At 41.0% G+C, this 23,051-nt stretch overlaps 1 protein-coding gene across 3 annotated transcripts in view; it reads left to right on the forward strand.

The window, feature by feature from the left end:
• The window catches only part of LOC121178866 (band 4.1-like protein 1), a 78,904-nt gene that overhangs the window by 42,129 nt on the left and 13,724 nt on the right, over positions 1–23,051 (forward strand). For 2 of the 3 annotated variants that reach the window (XM_041033290.1, XM_041033291.1), the window contains exons 2-13: positions 327–464; positions 2,562–2,729; positions 7,485–7,589; positions 12,316–12,358; positions 12,569–12,644; positions 12,999–13,217; positions 13,634–13,721; positions 13,837–13,989; positions 15,574–15,671; positions 16,282–16,457; positions 17,071–17,297; positions 20,316–20,465. In XM_041033290.1, the coding sequence (XP_040889224.1) occupies positions 426–464; positions 2,562–2,729; positions 7,485–7,589; positions 12,316–12,358; positions 12,569–12,644; positions 12,999–13,217; positions 13,634–13,721; positions 13,837–13,989; positions 15,574–15,671; positions 16,282–16,457; positions 17,071–17,297; positions 20,316–20,465 (1,542 nt within the window). In that variant the 5' untranslated portion in view covers positions 327–425. Of the gene's footprint in view, positions 1–326; positions 465–2,561; positions 2,730–7,484; positions 7,590–12,315; positions 12,359–12,568; positions 12,645–12,998; positions 13,218–13,633; positions 13,722–13,836; positions 13,990–15,573; positions 15,672–16,281; positions 16,458–17,070; positions 17,298–20,315; positions 20,466–21,779; positions 21,867–23,051 lie in introns of all 3 variants that reach the window. The other variant, XM_041033289.1, reaches the window with a different exon arrangement.

Consider the following 23,051-nt stretch of genomic DNA (forward strand, 5'->3'; position numbering starts at 1 on the left):
ATTGATGATATCCCCTTGCACGAGTATTCAGTATTGACTGGCAGCTATGTTAGCTGTCCTTCTGTGTGGAACAGCCAGCAACAACCCTTCCTCCCATGCATGATCATGTTTTGGACACAGACGTGTCTATTGTCAAGATTTTACCCATTTGAAATAGTTAAGAAAATAGGAAATCAATATGTGTCAGTCATTGTTTATATTGTGGTGGGTTCTCACAAATAAATCAATGTACGGGAAATGCTGATGGTATTTTGAAGAGAAGGCTATAATCACTTGAGCTGTTTTTTTTTTTTTTTAATATTTGCATTGTTCTTGCCTCTTCTCAGGTCAGCATTACTTTGTTGAAGCGACAGAGGCAGGCCCCGAGTCAGAGGTGAAGAGAGCAAGACAGGAGTCCTACCAGACAGCAGGGGGCAGCAGCTGGCATGCAGGACTCCGCCTCAGACAGCAAGATGGCCAAACAGGTCAGCATGGCCCCACGAGGGCTAATGGATTACTGTTAAAGCCACAGAATTCCCAGTGACTTTGTGAAGGAGAAATACAGGATATATTAGCCTTTAGTTCACTCAATAAGTGAGGAGCTGGATTGGGTTTCTAACATTCGACTCCAGGATCAGGTTTCACCATCTACCTGTAAATCAGGCACAAAGTCTTTACTAAGCTTTTTGTAGCTGGTTGCAAAATCATTATTTTGCTAAATCAGGTTAAATACTAAAATTTAAGAAATATCTGCAACACATCAATCAACTATGTCTTAAGGGTGGGAGATCTCCCCCGAAACCACGGAGATGAAAATGTCAACAGACCTCAGTGTGAATCGTTTCATATGAAGAGTTGCTTCAGTTGAAAATATCCCAGAAAATCGGTGAAATTCCATTTATCCACAACCCTACAAAACCTTGACAGAAGAAAAAGCCCAAACTATCTGAATGAATAAACACTGTAAATAAACTGTGGTGTGTTTGAGGGAAAATGTTTTATCTCTGCACAGCAACGACTCCCATCGATATTTATAGATAATTATTGAAGTTACTGCTGTTTGGCCAAATGTGTGTAAATGTGCACAGCAGCTCTCTCACTTTGGAGACGCAAATATCGATCCTTCTGCCGTTTGATAGCTACAGGTGTTTAATAAACTCAGAGCAAAGACTCCCTACAAACAACTGTAAGCAACAAAGAAAACTTCAGTGAGCTTGTTAACGTTTTATCAAAACTCAGACAACATTCAGTGTCAGGAAAAGACATTATTGGTGAGACTCATGGAGCTAACCTGTCACAGATTACACATTAAAAAGTGTATGTTTACAGACATTTCAATTTGTAATAGATGTGAAATGGTAGAGCAAAGTGACTGAAGCAAAATTCAACGTACAAAAAAGGTGTTTTGTCATTTTTGAGGGGTCTCTATCTGAACTCCATCCTTTGCTCTCTTTGGTGTTCACAGACCAAATCTTGGTGCTGAAATGTGGAAAAAAAAAGCCTTATTCAAACTTTTCCTGTGTGCAGACAAAGCCTGTTTCACCTAGTTAACCACATTTTTTCATGAATGAGTGGCTTTGACGCTTCCTCTTATTTGGCGTGAGACTGTTTCGGGCAGCATGCGAGTGTGAGACAGAACCTGTGAGCGGGTGTGTCCCCCACCAAAAGTGTGAGAGCTGGCAACCCTGGCTATGTACAGGAAACAGGAAATCAATGTAGCATCACAAACTGTAGCACAACTACCAAAATGAATAGTTTAAGAGGACCCATTTAAAATCTGTTTTCAGATTACATCATTACTAAACAGCATTTATCAAGAGTCAGGTCAGATATGTCGACCACAGTCCATAAAGCAGCTTTCACTCTTCAGTGTAAAAGGGGGATGTTGGTTCAGATAACTGGCAACACTCACACCAAGCAGTAAATGATCAGTAGTCATTTTTTTCAGCTTTCTATCTCAGCTGTATAAAAACTTCTGCAGTGTTCTGTCCTCTCTGTCCTCAGCCCTCTCTAGACTAGCCTCCTCTGTTGTGTTTATCCCACAAACGTCTAGGGCTTATGGGAAATTGTGTTTATTAAAGGCGGCTTTAGAAAAAAGATTGAATAAACAATATTTGATCGTTTTTCACAATAAAAAAAAATCCTCTCCTGTGTAAACCCTATGAAGTGAGCCACACTACATAGGGTAGAGAAAGGCTCTGTCCCTAAGCTGGATTTTTAGTCATTAGCACAATTACAAACGTCATCGATAATGCAACAGTTTTTTTGCCTGGTCTGAATCAGAGCTGTTAAGTCTTTGTTCCAAAGAGTCTGGGGAGCCTGTGTTATATAGCAATAGCATCACTAATGGCTACTGGGATTGGATTTCTGATCTATGTTTTGTCTTTTTGTCTCTTGGCAGTTCACAGTGGATGTGCAGTATACTGCATGTCTTTCTTAATCTTAAGGCTCAGTCCTGATGCTGGCATTGGCAAATTATTTTAAGTATTTCAGATATCCACTTAGGTACCAGGGATGACGGATGAAATCCATAACTGTGTCATTTGACTGTCTTTTTGTTTTGTTTTTTTCTGTTTTTAAAGGAACAGAACTCCAAGCATCTGGACGAACACAGAGAAACGGACGAAATGTCTGAGAAGACGTCGCCAAACAAGAACCTCAAATCCCCCCAGAAAGGCTCCAAACGACTTAAAACCGTCCCCTTCAAAGTGACCCTGCTGGACTCCTCTGAGTTTGAAGGAGAAATTGAGGTATGCACAACAGATAAACAATTTGTGGAAACACGTTTGCTGGAATTAACCTTAAAGTGCTTTGAAGAAAATGTTGAAAAGCAATGCTCTTTTTTTTCTCCCTTTGTTACTATTTCCCAATGTGGGCAGTTATGTGTGTTGAATAGTGCTGCACAGACTGGATAAAACAGGCAAAGAGAATAAAAGAGAGGGTGCCAAGCTGACAGCACATCAGGAGGGCGAAGCCAAAGAAGTGTTACACATTTCTGTAATCCACACAGTGGCACAAAAAAATAGTGCAGTATGAAAGTCTTCATTCCGCGCACGATATCTGTTGTCATTACTCCGGCAGTGTGAAATAGGACATTTCCCACTAGCAGGGAAAGGAAACTGAGGGCATGTGTAAGAGAGAAGCGATAGGTATAAGCCCACTGCCATAGATAAATGCAGGGGAAGAAGTCTGAGGTTTTGCAGCAGCAGCGTATAGCTCTGGTGGAATAAGTCTATAAATCTTTTCCTTCTAAAATACCTCCTGGCGGAAGGAATTCATAACCAATGAATTGACTGTGGAGATGACTGTGCAGCAGTATTTTAAGCTAGTTCTTGTTTGGGCTGAACTTTTGATTCCATGGCTCTAAAAATTTACATACCCAAATCCAGGACATGATGAGTCTGGCTGACACCACTGCCTCTGCATCTCAGATGAGATCTGTCTGGACCCACTGGTGTCACCCAGTCTGTGTCACAGTCCAGTACCCTGCCTCTACATTTCTTGACAAGTCTCCTGTCTGATCCAGCAGGGGAGTGAGGACTTACTGTTCTGTACCTGCTCAGGACTATGACTGGGTATTGAACCTTCAGTACTTCCTGAGTGTCACTATGAAATGTTTCTGTAGCACTGGGTATCTAAATATGTCACGTATCAAAAGTAACAACTCCCAACTTAATTGACAGAATATGCTATTACCTTGATCCATATTAGTGTTTTCTGAAGTGGCACCACGATTAATATGCCAGCACTGATTGTCAGTGCCTTCCAAAACTATTACAAGAAGGATTCGTGTGATCCTCTTTTTAATCTGCCACCTTTATGATGTTTGATTGCATTTAGGCAACAAAAACTACTTGGTAATGCTTAGAGACAGATGAAAAGAAACCAACATGGTGAATAGCAGCTTTCTGGTTTAGAGCTGGAGGCTTTGTTTGCCCCCTCTCATCTAGTCTGACCTCCCTAGAAAGTTTTGCAGTGTCATAATGTCATGTTGCTTCTGCCTGTGCTTCTCAGCTACATCTGTCATTATCTGCAGGGCCACAGGAGTCACATATCAGCAAAAGGTAAACAAAGGTTGTTCTAAAGCTATAGTTTGGCTTTCTTGGAATCTTGCAGTGACTTCACTGCTCCCAGCCAAGAAGTAGTCAAGCACATAACCTCCCGTAAAGCCGCGATTAGTTGTTTTTACACCTTTGTACATATTGCTGGTAAACCAGTTTTGTTTTAGCTGTTTCACCCTGTTTCCACCTTTTATGCAAAGCTAAGCTAACCAGCTGCTGACTCTAGCTCCAGGTTCGCCATACAGATATGAGAGTGGTATTGATTTTCTACTAACTATTTAACTCTTGGCAAGAAAGCATGCATGTGCATTTCCCTAAATATCAAACTCTTTCTTTTAATATTTGGACAAACTACTTGTGTTCCATTTGATTTTCTGACTAGGACAGTTTTGTCAGATAGCAAAGAAACTTTGCAAACTTTAGAAAAGTTCCCAAAGACTTCCTGTTACAAATTTCATTTTATCATCAGGCATCATCAGGGTCATCATTTCGGATTTTAGAAAGCTCCCCCAGGACCCCAAAATTCATTATGTAGCTGTTTTTGTAGGTTAAGTAGTGACCATGTGAGAAGCTGATTGATCTTCATGTGTAAGATCAGTGGGGTTCAACTTTAACACTGAATCATTGAAGGGTTTGGTATAGTGTGTTTTGTTAAATGAAAAATGTGTTAAGAAATCTGTAGTTATTACATGGTTGCAAGCCAGGTACAGCCATGGAGAAACTAGATGAGCTGTTTTATTATGAACCACCCCTTAGGACTCTTATGCACAAGTGCCTAAAACTTTGTGTGTTGTTATGGGGTTGGGGGAAGTGTGTGTAAGGAAAGAATATCAGGAATGCTGCACTTGCACCAACCTCTCTCTCAGCACTGTGAAAACATTCTGAAATACCTTTGGGTCTTTTCCACACCACAACAACAGTATGCATTATGGTTATGAAATCTTTTGTGTCTTAAGTGCTCTTCCTGAACATTTGCCTGCCCTTGAAGCACTGCCAGTCATTGGCAGAGAAGGATTTACAAAGCAGCTTCTTGTCAGCCCATGTTTTTATAGGTATTGTTAGTATGGTGAGAGCCTCAAACCTCCAGGTCATGGATGGGCTTGCTCCTGTTTCGTCTTTATAATTGCTGGGGTGGAACTTCATGCCTACCATATCTGAACCTCCCATATGCCTCCAGAAGCTGGTAATGACAGTGTTGCAAGGCGGCAGGCCACTCTTTGGGAGTGCGCTCCCTGGAGGAGATGCTGCATTCATGCTTTAATTAAGTCTCTTGTCATGGATGCATGGCGTAGCGTCCCCGCGGTCCTCATGTGGGGAGAGAAGGCACCACACCCTTACCCGCTTCTCTCTCCCAGCCTCCCCCTCTGCTCACTGGGGTGTGATCTGCCAGACTATGCATGGTCAAGCCTGGCTGGGCCGAACAGAGCTGTTTTGGGTGAATTTGGGTGTTTCATGCTGGTTAGGTGTCCTTTTACACTGCCAAGATGCTGTCTTGGGTTTTCCCATGTCTATTCCCATGTAATGCTGAGATTATTATTGTAGAGTTAAATATTTAATTTTTGTAGAGCAGAGAGCAAATGGGCTGGATCACCTCTGTCATGGACTATTAAGGTTCCACATGCTGATTTGTTTATGTAATTTTGCTTGGTGCAGCTGATGCCATAAAGCATGGTCTTCTTTTACATAGACATTGCCGTTGCCGTTGGGGCTCTACTGACAGGAAGAGAGCTTATAAACACTTGCCAAGTGTTGCTTCACCATCCTTTCACCCATAATGAGGCAAAGGTGAAACATTTTTCAAGTCCTGGCCTTGAGATATTAGAAACAAGACAGCAAAGGGATAATGCTGCATCTGTTTCCCTGGCAACTGCTGGCTCCATCTCCTTGTCACCTTACCTAGGCTCCAGCAGAGGAGACTCCATTAGTATAATACTCTCTATGTGTGGTTCATTGTCTAAACATTAACATACTTTTTCCTTGTTCAATATTTAACAGTGGCATATGAGCTCATGCATTAATTGATGTTGCTGTGTCATACACACACTGCAAAAACACCCAATGTAAAAACATTTTAGGCACAAACATGCTTTACTTGATCAAGCAAATTTGGCTGCAAGTGCAGTAAGAGATTTTCAAAATTTTCAGTGTTTTTTTACAATAAGTCAGTGTGTCCAGCTACCAGAAGTATGAAGATCAAAAAGACTCATTTCAAGACACCCTCTGTAATTAATTGAATTGCAAGACAATATAGGCAATTAAATTACTTAAAATAAGTTTCAAATGACTACAACCTGACTTTTCTTCTAGCGACATTTTTGGATTTGAGTGAAATATTTTGCTAAAATGATAGATATTTCCTACTAAACATCAGCTGTGAGCATGTCAGTATGCTGATGTTAGCTTTTAGCTCAAAGCTCTCACAGATCCATTAGCGTGGCGGCAGAATCTTGTCTTGTTCATTAAGAAAAGGACAATGTGAAAATATCACCTTTGATGACAGCAATAATGGTGGAGTTGTTTCAAAGTGCTTTTTGATGAAGCGTCTACCTCATTCTGTCTGTGCCTGGTGCATGTGTAATTATTGCAGTAGAATGTACAATATGTGTTCTTCTGGTTGGTATTATTTTCATCCAAGCAGGATGTTAGGTCTGATGATTATTCCGTGACCAGTTTTTGTCAGTGTATAATTAAATGGCATGTAAAGCATCTGAAACACTATTGGTATCAATGGAATGTGACAGGCACTAGATAATCCAGTTCATACTCCAAACAAAGTGAAAGTACAGTTTATCTCACTTACTTAGAAATAATATATAGATTCTGCAGTATGTTTCCCCTCAAATGTAACACTTCCTCAGGCTGTTTCCTTCTCCACCTCTCTATTTTGGTGCTATGCTTTCACCTAGCTATATACCAAAGATATACTGATCTCTATGAAGTCTGTTTTAAGGTGTCTTCAGCATGGTGAGCAAGAATGTTTGTGCATCGCGATGATAATTAGTAAAAAAAAAAGCAATCCACATTGAAACTCTTCTTGAATGTGAAAACATGAACTTGTCATTTGAGTGCCAAAGGAAATGTTGCTGTTTTGCTCACCTCTAACTCTGTTAGCAGCAAAGGAAATCTCTGCCTACAGAACAAAGACCAATCTTCCTCAGCAATTTACAGTCCATTTTCACTGTCAAGAGTTTGATGCATGCCGACTGTGACACCAGCACCAAATGGCTGGGTTGTTTTATTGTGTACAGAGCCAGAGATCAGGAAAAGCAATCTTAACAAGAGCAGCTGTCTAATGGGGTCTGAAATTGGTGAGCTAAAATTTGCCCTGTAAAGCTGAACAATGCTGGTAGTAGATTCTTATGCACAGATTATAGTAGAAAATCTTTCTTTTGCTTTCTTTTGACCTTTTTACCGCCACTGTGTCATGTATGTTTGTCTTCACAGAAACACTCAAAAGGACAGACCCTGGTGGACATGGTGTGTGAGCACCTCAACTTGCTGGAGAAGGACTACTTTGGTCTGACCTTTGCCGACACAGACACACAGAAGGCCAGTGAATTTTGTACCACAATATCCAAGTGAGACGATTCAGTGCATAATGAAGTTGCTCACAGAACAATCTGTATTCCTCTCACTTGTTGGCTGGGCTGTCTCTCTCAGGGGTGCACTATCCATCATTCAAAGATGAATAGAAAATGGAAATTTCCATGCTCAGTCTGGGACTGGACAAAAGGCAATTGAAAACTTGTGCAGTAGGAGAAAAGATGAAAAAAAAATTGCCTCTTTTACGCTTTGCAAGATGCATATATAAAATTTAGTTATACAAATATTTCTCAGAGGCAGAGCTGTTCTGGAGGCAGAAATAATCTCGTTGGTTGAGTTAAACCTCCATGGACTGAAGACCAAGAGCCACAGTTTATCAGGAAGATTTGAATAGATACGAAGAAAAGTTTGGTCAAAATGACTTCAGTGACTTCTTTTTGTCTTTCTTTCATAACCATGGAAATGTGGAGTAGAGGCAGGCTAGGTTTAGTAGTTCACCTTTTGCCTGTAAGCAAGGGTACTATATGTGAATCACCAACATTAGCATTGCTGTATACTTAACAGTCTTGGAGAAACATCAAACTTCTTTCCTGTATGCGCTACTTCTATCCATCCTAAACTGAGGACAGACTGAACTCTGCAGTGACTCACTGCCACAGAGTATTGCACATGGGCCAGGGCTAGCTGGTTAGCATGCTAATGTTAACGCCGGACAGCACTTGGCGGGTGTAAAAATCACAATTTTTCTTCTACACTGGTAAGTAAACAGTTGTTAATGCTAACTTTGGCTGTGTAGCAATAGCAACAATTTACATAAAGTACCTTTAGACAAATTAGCTAATGTTTTAGTTTGTAGTGCTGAAGGGACAGTTCACCCAAACAGTGGAACAAAATAGCACTTATTTCTGGTAGTATTTATCCACAACATTAGCAATTGTTTGGAGTTCTGTTTCTGTCCATGTCATAGTTTCAGGTCCAAAATTCATTCCTCCTCTGGCTTTGCTTTGGTTTCGACCAACTGTAGAGAAACACAAGTGGCTCTTTAGCTGCTAAATACCATATGTTCACAAGCTAAAGTGATATTAGGTTTCCAGATAGGTGCTAGTAAATAAAGACAGGTACTATACATTTAAAAATGTTTTTTTGTAATTTAGCTCAAATGACCTTTCATGGCTTGCTTCCTCCTTTTTCATCTCTTATGTTTCCGTTGACTCTAGGCCAACTTTAATTGGTCAAAAACACTTTGATTCTTTGTTTCCTTGCTCTGTCCTCTGTTAGTTTAGTTATTTCTGCTTCTGATGATTGTGTACATACATTAAACTCCAATCAGCTCATTTCAAATAGCATGTTTGAATGCGGTTCCCTCTGATCTTTGCTTTGTTATGTGCACAGACCAGGCTTATTATCATATGATCGTGTGATTGACACCGAACTGATGGGTCCTAGCTGTCGGCTCACATGAGAGCTCTTTGGATGTGGGTGTTGGGTTTTGATTGACACGCGAGCTTCCCTAAGGGCAGGCATGCAGTTGCATAACAGGCTACAGAGCAACCTTCTGCCTTTTGAAGATAGGAAAGACGACAAGACTAAGTACCTTTTAACATCTGGAACATATTCTCTGTCACCATCATCAGCTTGTGCACGCTTTTGTCAGCTCACATGTTGCGACTTGATGCGTGTCTGATGGCTGAGGCTTTGGATTGAGCATAATCTCGGCCCATACGGACAGGTTAACCGGGGTGTTTGAGAGGTGAGCAGGCTTGAACTTCAAATATTTTCCTCATTCTGAGTGTAGGTAAGGCTACAGCTTAGATCAATATGACAGGCTCATCAAAGACAGGCTTATCGGAGTGCAGCTTGAGCCTACTGTCTGGGGTCGTTGCTGATTGGTAGACCAAACAAGCCTGAAAATTGAAATGTCATTTGAGATGGCCTTTCTCCATTTCAGTTAGGGGAACAAGGATTTAATCTTTGCTCTTCAGGAGGACATTTATTTGGTGTGACTGCTTTATGAACTGAGGTTGCAAAAGCAAGAGTCAAGCCTTGAACAGTTAGTGATTAAAAGTTCCTCCTTCTTTTCTGCAGAGAAAAGCAAAGCAGGAGAGAGCGCCTTCCTAATTGAGTGCTCTTTTGGCCTTGGCTGATATATGATAGATTCAGGGGGACGATAAATGCCTGCGGCTCATTAAAGTCTTTAGCAGCCTGATTAAACACTGGCGGAGTATGTGTGTTTGTGCCTGTGTATGTGAGTGTGTGTGTGTACGTGAAGGCACAGTTCAAATTGCCAGAACTGCTTGCAGTTTACCCCCACATGGCCACAGCATTGCACTATGCTGTGTCAACCTTTCATACTCCTGATTCCACTCTGACTGATGTGATACCAGCTGCCAAAAAGACTGTCAGCGTTAATAAGCAGCTGCTGTGTGGTATTCAGGTTCGTGAAGATCAGCGGTAACGCTCTAATCGCAGGCAGCACAGAACTATGTGGCATGCTGCAAACACCTGTTTATGTGACTGTGAAAGAGCAATCAAGCAGATCAAAGTAACATATTATATTTAACTCCCATTATTACAAGTGAGTAATCTTCATCTGCCTATACTATACTTGCTCATGTGTATTAATTAGATACATATCATTAGTCCTCTTGTCAGTGCAGCTTTGGGGATCACAGTTCCTGTTGGTTGCTCCACAACTTTGGTCCTGAGTGAAATATCTAAGCCACTTCTGCTCATTCAAGGAAGCCAGCAAACAAAGCCTAGTGACTTTGGTGATCCGCTGATTTTTCATCTAGTGTCACCAGCAGGTCAAAATTTTTATATCCCACATCTTCTTGGTGGATTCGCTCAAAATTTGATGCAGATATTCATGGTCCCCAAACAACGTATCTAAATGACTTTGTTGATCCCCCAACCTTTTCTATAGCGCCACTGTGAGGTTGACATTTGTGATTTTGCGTGAAATGTTTCCACATTTAGTGGATAGGTTGCAGTGAAATTAATTGTAATGGCTTCCATAAACCCTTAATTTTTCATTTGGTACCATTATCAGTTCAAAATTTTATACCATTGAATTCCTTTATGACCAAATATCTGCAAAACTAATGACGCTCATCAGCTGTACCGTGGTTTGGTGACAAATTTTAATGCTAACATACTAAACTGAGATGGTGAACATGGCAAACATTATATCTTCTAAACATCAACATGTTAGCATTGTCAGTGTGATATCGTACTGAGGTGTGCATTTACCTTAAAGCACCGCTATATGGATGCTGCTGCCATTTTAGGATTTCTTGACCGAATCTCCAGTAAATCTCCTGATGAGTATATTTGAAGTCACAGTTGTGATCATCTTTTGAAGTTTGGCTGTAAAGCTCTCCAGAGTCAGAATGGCTAAATAGTCATAACAGGCCAACCCTTTAATACCGATTGTTAAGCAGCTTTTATAAATGCAAAAATCATTTGCTTTTATAGCTGATTGATCCTTTTACTTATTCATTTGCCAAGAAATGACAGAGCTTGGCATCGTAAACTTTAAGTGTCACAAGTGACACAATAAAAGTGACATGTTCCCAGAGATGATCAGGCAGTCCCAAAACATGTGCACATATGATTCAGTGTTGGGATTTCTGGCACAACTTCACCTGGTTTCAAGGTGTATGGAGAAGGGACAGTATCTGAGGAGACCTATGCATTATGGCTAATGGCCTTCATCAGGGCCATCGGGTATTTCTCATATGAGTTCTTTATAAATCCGACATATGTGTTTTCATTAAGCTGTTTTCATTTTATCTTGCTTTCATATTTGTAAGATACTTCTAATAAATATATATAATACTTTGTATAGGCCTTTCAAAGTATGCTACACTAAGGAGACACATTATGGGTAGAGATTTCCTCTATACCAGCTTCTGTACCTCTTCATAGATGCACATTTCCTGCTAAAAAGATGGCTTTGATTAAGGCCACAAGCTGAAATACACCAGTGTCACAATAAAGTTGTTCCAAGTACTGCATGTGTTGCTGGAGCTTTGACCTCTTCACATATAACCCAACCATTCTGTTGCTACTTTACAGTAATTGGAAGTGTTGTCATTTCTGTATCAGAGGGAACCAGTAGTGTAATAAGAGAGAATAGGCCATGAACCTGCAGAAAGGTGAAAGAGGTATGATGAAGATTGACAATTAATGTGCTCTTGTACAAAAAGAAGAGATCTTTCATGTAATATTTTTACTTTAATCTATGAATCTATATCTATATTATATAATCTATAATTAAAATATTTTTTGTAGGGCAAGAATACCTGAGGGAAAATATTTATTTCCTCCATTGCTGTCTCTGTGTTGCTGAGCCTCCAAACAGCATAATTTACAGCTTCTGTTGCAAGGCAGTCAGTGCCCACTGCACCACTGACGAGACGCTCTCCCAACCAAATCAGATATAGGGATCCTATAGGTGAAGCAGTTCACTGCACTATCGGGCAAGATGAGATCAGATAGGTAACTGGCTGCCAGTGATTTTGCAACACAATGAAGAAACAGATGCTTGTATTAAATCTTCTCGCCGCACATTTGGATGGCTCAGCAGGGTAGGGCTCAGTTTCTTTATTTAACCATATGGAGAGGCTTTCATTAAGAACGCTGACAGCAATTAGAGCAAAATGTGACACCAGGGTTTGCATTAGCCATGTTTCCAGTCTGCCCTGTGTGAATTCTGCCTTCTGTCTTTCAGAACTGGTTGGACCCCTCCAAGGAGATCAAGAAGCAGATGCGCAGTGAGTGTCTTTTCCAAGTGGTTGAGATGATAAATATTTTAAAATTCAATTAGTAAACTTGTACATTAGATTTGTTGGCATATGAACAAAGTTTTGTATTAACCTGTTAGATACGATTCCATTGTGGACTTGTAATTATACTTTTGTACAAATTTTCCTCAGACAAACATGATGTTCAAGCTTCCAGCTATCACTGTGCTCTCTTCTCAGACTCTCCGTGGCACTTTGCCTTCTCAGTCAAGTTCTACCCTCCAGATCCCTCCCAGCTCACTGAGGATATTACCAGGTAGAATATACACACACTCCAGCAGTATCAACAGTTGTAAGTCCTCTGGCTGTGCTGTCAGATGCTCTTCACAGTTAATCAAAGCAGAAATTGCTCACGGATGTCAGTTCCACAGATGATTTGTCTTTTTCATTTTCCTAAAGATGAGTGTTTACATGAAAGTATTGTAACAATTTACATGGCATATTTGCCCTGGTGTCAAAGCAACCCAAATCCCTCTCTCCTTTTCGAGGATTAGACCTGGAATGCTACTAACTGCCATGGATTAACTATGCTGAACACTTGTTGGAGCATGCCTTGGCTCAGGCTTGTTTGACTGCCAACACCCTCCTCCCCTTTTGTCTCATCTGACAGATACTACCTGTGTCTGCAGCTGAGGGATGACATGCTGTCAGGTCGACTGCCGTGCTCGTTCGTCACTCATGCCCTCCTGGGCTCCTACACCGTTCAAGCCGAGCTGGGAGACTACGACCAGGATGACCACGGCTCAGACTATGTCAGCGATTTTCGCTTTGCCCCCAATCAGACTCGTGAGCTGGAGGAGAGGGTGATGGAGCTCCATCGAAACTACAAGTACTGGACATATAATGGACATACTGTTGTTTAAATCAGACTTTCATCTGTCCACAAATGTCCTGGGATGGCGGGCTGATGAGTTTTCAATTGTGCCAAAACACTCCATCATGCATATGGCTGATAGATGCCGTCACATTACCACGCCATCTGTCATTGAGATGTACACAGTTAGAGTATTGCCAGTATGAGAACATTTTCTCACTTAGAGAGTTTTCACCACGCACTGATTTGGCATTGCTTTTTGGCATACGACCAATCATAATGCTTAGGGGGACGGATGTAAGGAATTTAGAAGCGAATATACCAAGCATATTACCAAGATAATTCTGCTCCTACTGTGCAAGATTATGGGCTTATTATTTAAGAAGGCCTGTTGATGTTGGTTACAGATATTATTGTTATTCTGCCCACAGGGGGATGACTCCAGCAGAGGCTGAGATTAACTTCTTGGAGAATGCGAAGAAACTGTCCATGTATGGTGTGGACCTCCATCATGCTAAGGTTGGCTCTTCCTGACGTTATTCCAATTTGCATGAAAGTGCAGTACGTTTCAAGGATGCGTACAGTGTTGCTTATGAATCTTTTCTGCCTCTGTGCTGTCCCTTGTTCGCTGCAGGATTCTGAAGGGATTGACATAATGCTGGGCGTCTGTGCCAACGGCCTGCTGATTTACCGGGACAGGCTGAGGATCAACCGCTTTGCCTGGCCAAAGATCCTTAAGATTTCTTATAAGAGGAGCAACTTTTACATCAAGATTCGACCTGGAGAGGTATGCAGCATGGTGAAGGATGATTAAAGGGGAACTCTATTGATTTTGCACATAAAGATTCTTTCGCTCATCATGGTTAGTGCTCCTCCACAGAAAACAGTTGTTCAAGCTTTGAAGGAGCTTTTTCAGTTCTGAGAAAATAGCCTGGATGATCACAGTGATGATGAGATAATAGTGAAAATTTACACATTTATAACAGGAAGCCTGTGGCACAAACTATGGGTATGGGGCTTAAAAGATGTGAATGTATCCCAACTTTTTATCCAATGCTAAACCACTAGCTGATAGTTGAAAATTTTGGGAAAAATACCTGTTAGTTTTCTTGCCAAGAGTTAGAGGAGAGATTGATGCCACTCTCTCTGTCTGTATGATAAATATGAAACATTAGGTGCCGGTTAGCTTAGCTTATCTTATCTTATCTAAGCTTAAAGACTGGAAGTGTAGAAACAACTCTGGTTGCCTGGAAACCTCACAGTGATGACTGCAGGGAATCACTGCACTTGGCAAAGAAATTGTCCTGCACACAATCCCTGGCAGAAATACAAGTTGTTGTAATGACAAATCACATGTTAACTAGTGAGCTTTAGAGGTGTTGCTGGGCAGATTTTGTTACCTTTGGACTGAGCCAGGCTAGCAGTTTCCCTATTTCTAGTCTTTATGCAGAGCTAGCCATCTCCTGGTTCCACTTCTAAATTTAACGTACAGACCTGCAAGTGATATCAATCTTCCTATGTCACCCTAAGCGTGAAAATGAATAAGTGTATTTCCCAAAATATCAAACTATTCCTTTAAGCTGTGATCTCACATTTTGAATTCAACAATAGCTAATCTTCTGTCTCAGCTGTTACTGTTAAAAGCCACAGAAGAAATGAATGTGTGGTCAGTTAAGCTGTGCAGAGGACTGTAAATCCGCTGCCTTATACCTCCAGCGTTGTTCCTCTGCACGGTCAGGAGCTATGTTCTTGCCCTCCTCATTGTGCTGTGCAGCGCTGCAGCTTATCCTCCATGCTGAGCCTCAGTGTGACAGGCTGTCTGGGCCAGACCCAGTCAAGTGACAGAGCCGCACAGTGAGCCTGTGATCGAGCCAAATAAAGAGCCCCTTTAACAGAGCTGCTGCAGCTGCAGCCAGAATAGAGGGATAAAGAGTGTAAATATAGAGCCATGAAACAGTTTTTCTCCCAATTGCTCCCAGTCTCTGAATATTGGATGTTATCCCTCCTCTACCTTGATGTGCTCTTTTTGTCTAGTTGGCAGAATCCATGTTATAATGTTCTAAATGTGTTTGCTTATGTATTGACATATAGAGTATATACTGTGACAGCTGTGTTTATGTAAGCACAAAGCAAAGACTGCTTTATTGATTGGGTTTAGTCCTCATGCAGGTATGAGATTAAATAAATGTACTGCAATTTATATGAATATATTAGCGTGCCCTAAACTCAACTCCACTGAGAAATACTTAAGTGACCTTCAGCAAAACCGAGTAACCACACCTGGTGCTGTCCTTCCCCCCCTCCCACGCACACACACACACACACATTTTTTCACATTTCTCTTTGTCTCCCTGTTCTCTCTCCCCTCTAGTATGAGCAGTTCGAAAGTACAATCGGTTTTAAGCTTCCCAACCACAGAGCTGCTAAGAGGCTGTGGAAGGTCTGCATTGAGCATCACACATTCTTCCGGTAAGAATCGATCTGCTCTCATGGTTGTAAGTTTTCCTGTTCAATGCGTTTCAAGGCAAACAAAACACTTCCATGTGTAGAGCTTCATCAAGTGCAGCCACGCTCATTGTAGAGTGCTTTGTTAAACATGCAGTAGCCTCTCCACAGCTCATATTATTTTCATGGCCACCTTGACTTTACTAGTGATCCTGATTCAGTTTTACAGGAGCGTGCAGGAGGTGCAAGATGACATTTCATACAAGGACTGAATGATAATATTTTCTATGCAGCTAGCATGCAAGAGGCTCTCAAACTAGTAGATATTTCTTCTGTGTTGTAATATAAAATATGTAATATTCAGCCACAATGTGTTGAGATTTAAATTAAGCAGTGCTTTTTTTTTTTAAACATGTCTACTCTAAACCACAGGTTAAGTCTTGATTAAAGATATTTCTAATGTGATAGCTTCTATTGAGAGAGATACAAAACAGAAATGGAAAATGCACCCCCAGAAGAACACAACTGAAACCATTCCCAATTCCAGTGTTCACCCTTCTGTCTTTGCCCAGCTGCTTTTTGGTATGTCACAATATGGTGCAGTATGTTACCATTATCGTTTCTGTTTCCATAGGTTGGTATCTCCGGAGCCTCCTCCTAAGGGCTTCTTGGTGATGGGTTCAAAGTTTCGATACAGTGGAAGGACACAGGCTCAAACCAGACAAGCCAGTGCGCTTATAGACCGGCCTGCTCCACACTTTGAGCGCTCCACCAGCAAGAGGTACCTGCTGTCCCGGAGCTTGGATGGAGGTGAGAGCCATAGTGGTGTTGAGAGAGAGTGTTGTGAACTTGAATTCAGCTCCAAAGCTGCAACATTGAGACTTTGAGGACATTTAAAGAAATAGTGAGACATTTTGGGAATTACACATTTTTTGCTTTCTTGCAGAGAGCTAGTTGCAGCCAGGAGATGGTTAGCCGAATTTAGCATAAAGACTTGAAGCAGAAGAATGCCAAATAAAAACATTCACCTACCAGCTCCCCTAAGGCTCACTGATTTACATGTCATATGTCATTTTTATAGTGAAAAGTTGTGTTTTCATAGGGGGTTGTCTGACAGACTATTTCTTGTTTCAGGAAGTCAAAGCTCCAGGCCAAGGAATAGTTCTGCACATACATTTTTTACATTTCAGTTTTTTTCTTTGAGCAGAGCCAGGCGAGCTGTTTCCCACTGCCTCCAGTATCTATGCTAAGCTAAGCTAACAGCCTGAAGCATCAGATTTTAGAGACAGACATGAGAGTGGTGTCAGTCTTTTCACCTACTCTTAAGATGAAACATCAAAGCATTACTTTAAAAACCCATATCCCCAGACCCAGATGAACTCACCTGATCTGTCTCTTGTAATAATTCAACTCTTGTTACTAGCAGAGTTCTCACGACCAGTCTCAGCCATGTGTGAGAACCATGATGGCCTGTCCCACCGCAGCATCAGTGAACAGCATCGCATCCACAGCCCCTCTGTGGACGAGCAGGAGACTGAGCTGGAGCCCAGTTTGGAGCAGGACGAGGAGGACAAGGACCAAGAGCAGGGCCAGGAGTCAGAGCAGGACAGAGACGGGAATGTCACTCCAAGCAGAAAGAAAGAGATCATGGTAGTAAATATTTCCTGAAAAATTGTTCCTTTTTATGAATTTCCATTGCGCTAAAGTCTACTAAAATTACAGAAGGTCCAAATACATATAGAGCTTCAGTCAGCTTGAAGACAACTCCGACCTTGGTGCAAGGAAGTCAGGGACTGCAGGGGTGCTGATGAAAATAGGTGCAGTACATCCTTCTTAGGCCAGTTGAAGCTTATCCAACAGGGGCATAACGCTGTGGTGGCTTTGGTGGATTTAGCATTTACTAACTCTTCTCCTTTCATTCCTATTCACTCAGGCTTATATGCTTACACTGCACTGCTCATAAATCCTGCTAACAGCTTTACAGTTTTTAACCCTTTCTCATTATGCTGAGAGATGCAAACTCGACCCCAGCCCTCAGGTTGCTAACATGCTTTTTCTTTTTTTAACTCTTGCTGGCCAAAAGGAGGAGGCTGGGTCACCAGTTGACAGTAAACAGGAGGTATTTGGTGTCTGGTGATTTGGTCACGGTCTGTCTGTCTGTATACCTGTCTTTGTCCATCCATCTTTTATTCTTTCTGTCTCACACTCTCTGCCTGTCTTCCACTGTGTTTGTCTCTTCTACTGTGGCTGTCAGCTCAGTTATCATTGACAAAGCTATGCTGCATTGCACCACATAAACAAATGATACTGCAAAGATTGTGTGGTTAAGCATCCCAGCAATCATTTGATGGACAGTGATTGATACAGGAAAGGTTTGAAGTGAGTTTTCCACAATACAACAAAAGGAAAAAAATCATAGCACTGCCTCAGAGATTGATTTAGAAATGGCAAATGCAGACACCTCAGCTTTTATTTTGGTGGCGTATTTTCATTTCGATATCAACATCTATTTAAGTCCAAAATGTCTACTGGGATGTATTTTCAAATAATTTCCAAACTTGTGTAGTCTTGCGGTCTGTCTGCCTGCCTCCCTTATTGATTTACCTTCTACCATCCTGTCTGCATCTGACCTTGTTCCTGCACTCTCTGACCCCGCACTCTTCACCTCTGACCCCTCTCGTGCTCTCCCATTCTCCTGCCCCAACTCAGCTCTCTCAGTTGGACCAGGAGGCCACTCCTCGGCACAAACAGGAGGTACAGGTTCCTGTCTTCGGCTCTCGTGCTTTTTGTCGTGTGTGCTGCTGATCCTCTAGTCTTCAGAGGTTTTTATAGGTTGAGAGTTACCTGACTTAGGGATATTTTTCACATTTCCTTTGAAATGTCATAAATTTAAAACATCTTGCTGCCATGAGCACAAAATTCATTAGCCTTAGCTTTGAAAGTCTCCAGTGCAATACCTCTCTGTTGTAGATAAGAGCCCTTCTCTCTCTTTGAGGGCCTATAAAGCATTTGTGCATGTTCTTCACCGTTTTGGAATATTCTGCTCTGTGCAGTGGTGGGAGAAGTATTCAGATCCTTTTGTAAGTATTGGTACAACAATTACTAATTACAAGTTAAAGTCCTTCATCTAAGTTGATTAGGTCAAAAGAAGTGTTTTCAAAGAAATGTACTTAAAGTATCAAAAATAAAGGTACTTGTTCTTCAGAAAAATGGTCCCTGTGGCAAAGGGATTATGTTGAGAGTGAATTTGACTTTGAAAAATGCAGCAGAGCAGCAATATTTACCATATCTGCTACAAAAACTGGGGTTTGTGATCAATTAGGGTTATGAACATCAGGGTTCAGACACTTTCACCTTATTTTAATGTGGACAATCATTACAGACATTGATTAATTTTATCCTCTACAAAGTTTTATGTAAATGAAGATTGGCTTATAAAACAACATTATCAGGATAGATAATATGAAAAGTACTATAAATGTCAAGAATAGTGAAGCTTGAAAACATGTGTTGCTTATTATTTTATGACTAAAAAATAAATATTGAATCCTAAATGAGAAATAAATCATTACCAGTGCATCACAATTAACCATAGGTTGACTGTATTGTTGCTGCCCTGGCTAAAGCTATTGGGCTCCACATGGACACACTGAATTACAGATTTAGTTATTTTTAGTTTGGTCTTCTCGCTGGTTTGAAGTGGGCAGGACTGTTGGAAAACGGTGATGTCATGTGTTCCTGAGTTTAATATTCAACTTATTATTTTTAAAAATATATATAATTAAGAATGCTCTGACCTTTAACTTTGCAAAATTAGCAATAGTCATTTATATTATGGAGATGTACTTGATTTAATTTGATTTGAAACTATATTTTCAGGGTCTTTAACACACTGTACCTTATGAAATATAACATTGTTAGATTGTTAGCAAATTATAACTACTTGACATACTGTTAGGTAGGTCAGTGGTTTCTACCCTCCATAGGGTCACAAGATAAATCTGAGTGTGGTAAATACAGCAAATTCATTTATTTGGACTTTTCTTGAATCTTTGCTTTCTCGTGAAATATTGGATTATTTGACATTTTTGAGTATCAGGCAATTCATAGAAAGTCATTAAAAATGTGACAACAGACCCTTAATTAGACACTAAATTTTTGTAAGGGATCACGAGCCAGGATGAATGAGAGCCACTGGTTTAATGCATTGCATTTTATAAGCTTATTAAATGTTTTTTTTTTTTTTAATGCAAAGTTTCAGTGTAAAGGAACCAGCTGTCAGATAACACCATTGATTGCAATCATTCAAAAAAACAAACAAACCCACAAACAAAATAAATGCAGAATTTGAATTAGCAAACAATATTAAAATATGTTACATATTCATTTCTTCATTCGTCTACTTTGCAGTGTTTGCCTTGATTGTCTTTTTCATTTGTTTCTTAAAAACAAATTCACTTGTAACTACAGTTGTTCTTTAGCTAGCATAATCTCTGTAAGTGTAAGCAGTTCACACGGCATCTTCTCCTGTTAGTATCACACATCTTGCTCAGTCGTGCACAAGATGACAGTGTGTGACGTGGTGATGAAAACGATGTTGACGTTCCTCTAATGTGTTCACCTTTCTCTTTCCATCTTGTTTTTCTTTTTCCGCCTGCTCTCTTCCAGTTTCTGGATAAGTCTCAGGACTTCTTGCTGAAGCACCAGGCCAGCATCAATGAGCTGAAGAGAGCCCTGAGGGAACCTAACAGCAAGCTGATGAACCGCGAGAAGCGTCTGTCTGCAACTTCTCCTACTGGCACACCAGAGAAGAAGGCTGTGAGTAGGGGCTGAGTGTGGCGACTTGGCTGGTGAGGGGGGAGTCCGCGGGCTTTAAGGACCACTAGGGTCCATATCTGAAATCCAGAAACTTCTGATGCTTGACATTCCATTGAAGGCCATTTATATTCCCGTCTGACCACTCTCATGTGGAATTCCTCTTTTTGCTGCTTGACTCAAAGCAAAGCAGGGTATATTTTTCTCATATGGAGACGCTTGTTTTGCAAGTTTTTTGTGTGCTCTTCTCGTCGTCTTTGAATATTTAAAGCCTGAAGATATAATGCACCGGTATGACTGGGAAAAGGCAGAGCAAACGAGCATGATTAGTGAAGGTGAATTTAATTTTTTTCCTACAGGCAGTTCAAACAGGTATGTCCTGTGTAAAGATATTACCTCTCAAAGGAACAAACATAGAAATCTGTAGTTTATTTGAAGATGTGTGTATAATGAAGTGCGTTCTGCTCTGTCTGTGGTGCACCGGAATAATTCTGACAAAATCTCAAAGGTACTTGAAGATGACTGACAAGAAGCACAGAAGGCAACATCTTGATGAGATTAGTTTCAAGATGTTTTTAAGATTTACTGAATGTGGCACTTGAGAAATAATTATCAGTTATCTTTTCTGTTTTTTTTCTTCCGTGATTGCCTAACAGTGACACAGTTTTCTTTATGCCAGATCACGAAAGCTCTCAAGCTTTGATCACATTTTGGTAATTAGGCTATTGAAGATGGAGCACAGAGATTGCAGTCTTCAGATAGAATAGTTCATGTCTTTTTCGGTGCCCAAGTCTTCTTCAGACAATCTCTCATCTGCTGTCTGGGATGATCAGATTATAACCATAGAATGTCAAACGTTGTCTGCGTCAGAAAAAGCAATCAGCCGTGTGTCTCGTTCCAAGGAAGAGAGAGAGTGAAGGAGGTGGGTGTGGGGCATTATTCTGTTTGACTGACAGCTGAAGGCTGGGAAAGTCTCGGTGCTCTTGACTGTTTCAAGAGATTCGTACAAACTCAGCTCTTTGATGTAGTCACAGAAAAAAATATTTGCATTGCAAATGCCTGCTGATTTGGTTATGTGGATTTGGTGGCTGTCAGGTACACGGGATTGCATGTTTTTAGTTTGAAGTTCATTAAAAAGTTTTTTGCAGAATAACTTAGTTAAATCCTATCAGCACTGGCTTTTTCCAGCCTTTCCCATTTTCTCCCTTTTGCATGAAGTTGTGCATCTGACTAATTTCCTCTCTCATTTCAAGTCTGAGCTCTAACAGCTGTTCTTCCTTCTCTTTTAAACTCTCTCCTCTGCCTCGTGTCGGCCAGTTGGTGGGCCGAGCAGTGGGAAAGGACCCTGTTAACAGCCTGTCTGTTGAGGGTTTCGTCCAGAAGACTCTTGTGACTTCACCTGAGGTTGCGAATCTCTCACTCTTCCTCTTTCATGATACATTTTGTTAGCATTTGTGGCTTGGTGAAATGCACTGTGTATTCATATGCCTATTTTGGTTTTTTTTTTAAGAAAATACAACCACGTATTGTACATTTACTTCCTAAAGGCAAACGCTTGTTTACCAAAATACCACTATGTACCAGTTGTACATTTTATTCCCTTTTCTGTGATTCAAATGATTGTGTGGATTTATTTATCTGCAGCAGCTATGCTTGGCATGTCTAACTGTGTTTAATCTATACCAACATGTAGGGCTCTGAGGAGTGGGTATTGATTGAAAAACAAGAAACTTATCAACAAGACCATGACTGGAAGGCGGAAGAAGAGAACAAATCTCTTGCATCTGATTCCTTGTGGGAGAAAAAGGAGCTGGAAAAAGAGATAGATTTTACCAAGATGATACATAAAGAGGTAACAGGGTATGACAGAAAAGAAATGAAAAGCCATATTGATGAATTTCCATCAACAAAATCGTCCAGCGAGGCAGATGTATACTTTGATTCTCGGCCGACCGACAAAAGTCATTCTGTGATTTTGCTATCTGAGAATGCAGACTCGTTTCAAGACAAATCTCAAAGTAAACCATCTCAAGCCTCAGACCCTGAGGCAAACAGTGATGTGGCCCCGGGCTCACGCCAGATAAAGGAACGCACAGCTTCTAAACAAAGGAAAAAGAGGAGACCCCAGAGCTTAAACCTGGGAATGCCTGCAGAGCTTATCTACAGGAAAGGAGGCAGTGATTCTACTGGAGAAGAAAATGAGGGCTCAGACTCGGACGTTAGTCCAGAAAAAACATTTCAAACAGGGAATCATTGTGAATCATCCCCAGTGGTGGTCAAGAAAGATGATCAATTAACAGGAAAGGATCAGTCTTTTAAGGTCTACAAAGACAACAAACAGGAGGAGATCTCAACAGGAGAAAGCAGGGAGGTCTCCACTCAAGGCTCAGTGCAGGCAAAGAAAAAAATGAGTCAGGCTGGAACAACAGATATCGATCTAGGCTCAGTGAACGGACCCGGAAAGATAGAACACGATAGTTCATTACCTGGTGTTAAAGGAGAGTGTGTGATGAAGGTGCGAGGGAAGGGTCTTATTGACAACAAAGAGCTAGCAGAGGTAAAACTGCGACAGGTCAGGACACACGAGAG

The sequence above is a fragment of the Toxotes jaculatrix genome, chromosome 3 (genome assembly GCF_017976425.1).
Source record: "Toxotes jaculatrix isolate fToxJac2 chromosome 3, fToxJac2.pri, whole genome shotgun sequence".
Classification (NCBI taxonomy): Eukaryota; Metazoa; Chordata; class Actinopteri; family Toxotidae; genus Toxotes; species Toxotes jaculatrix.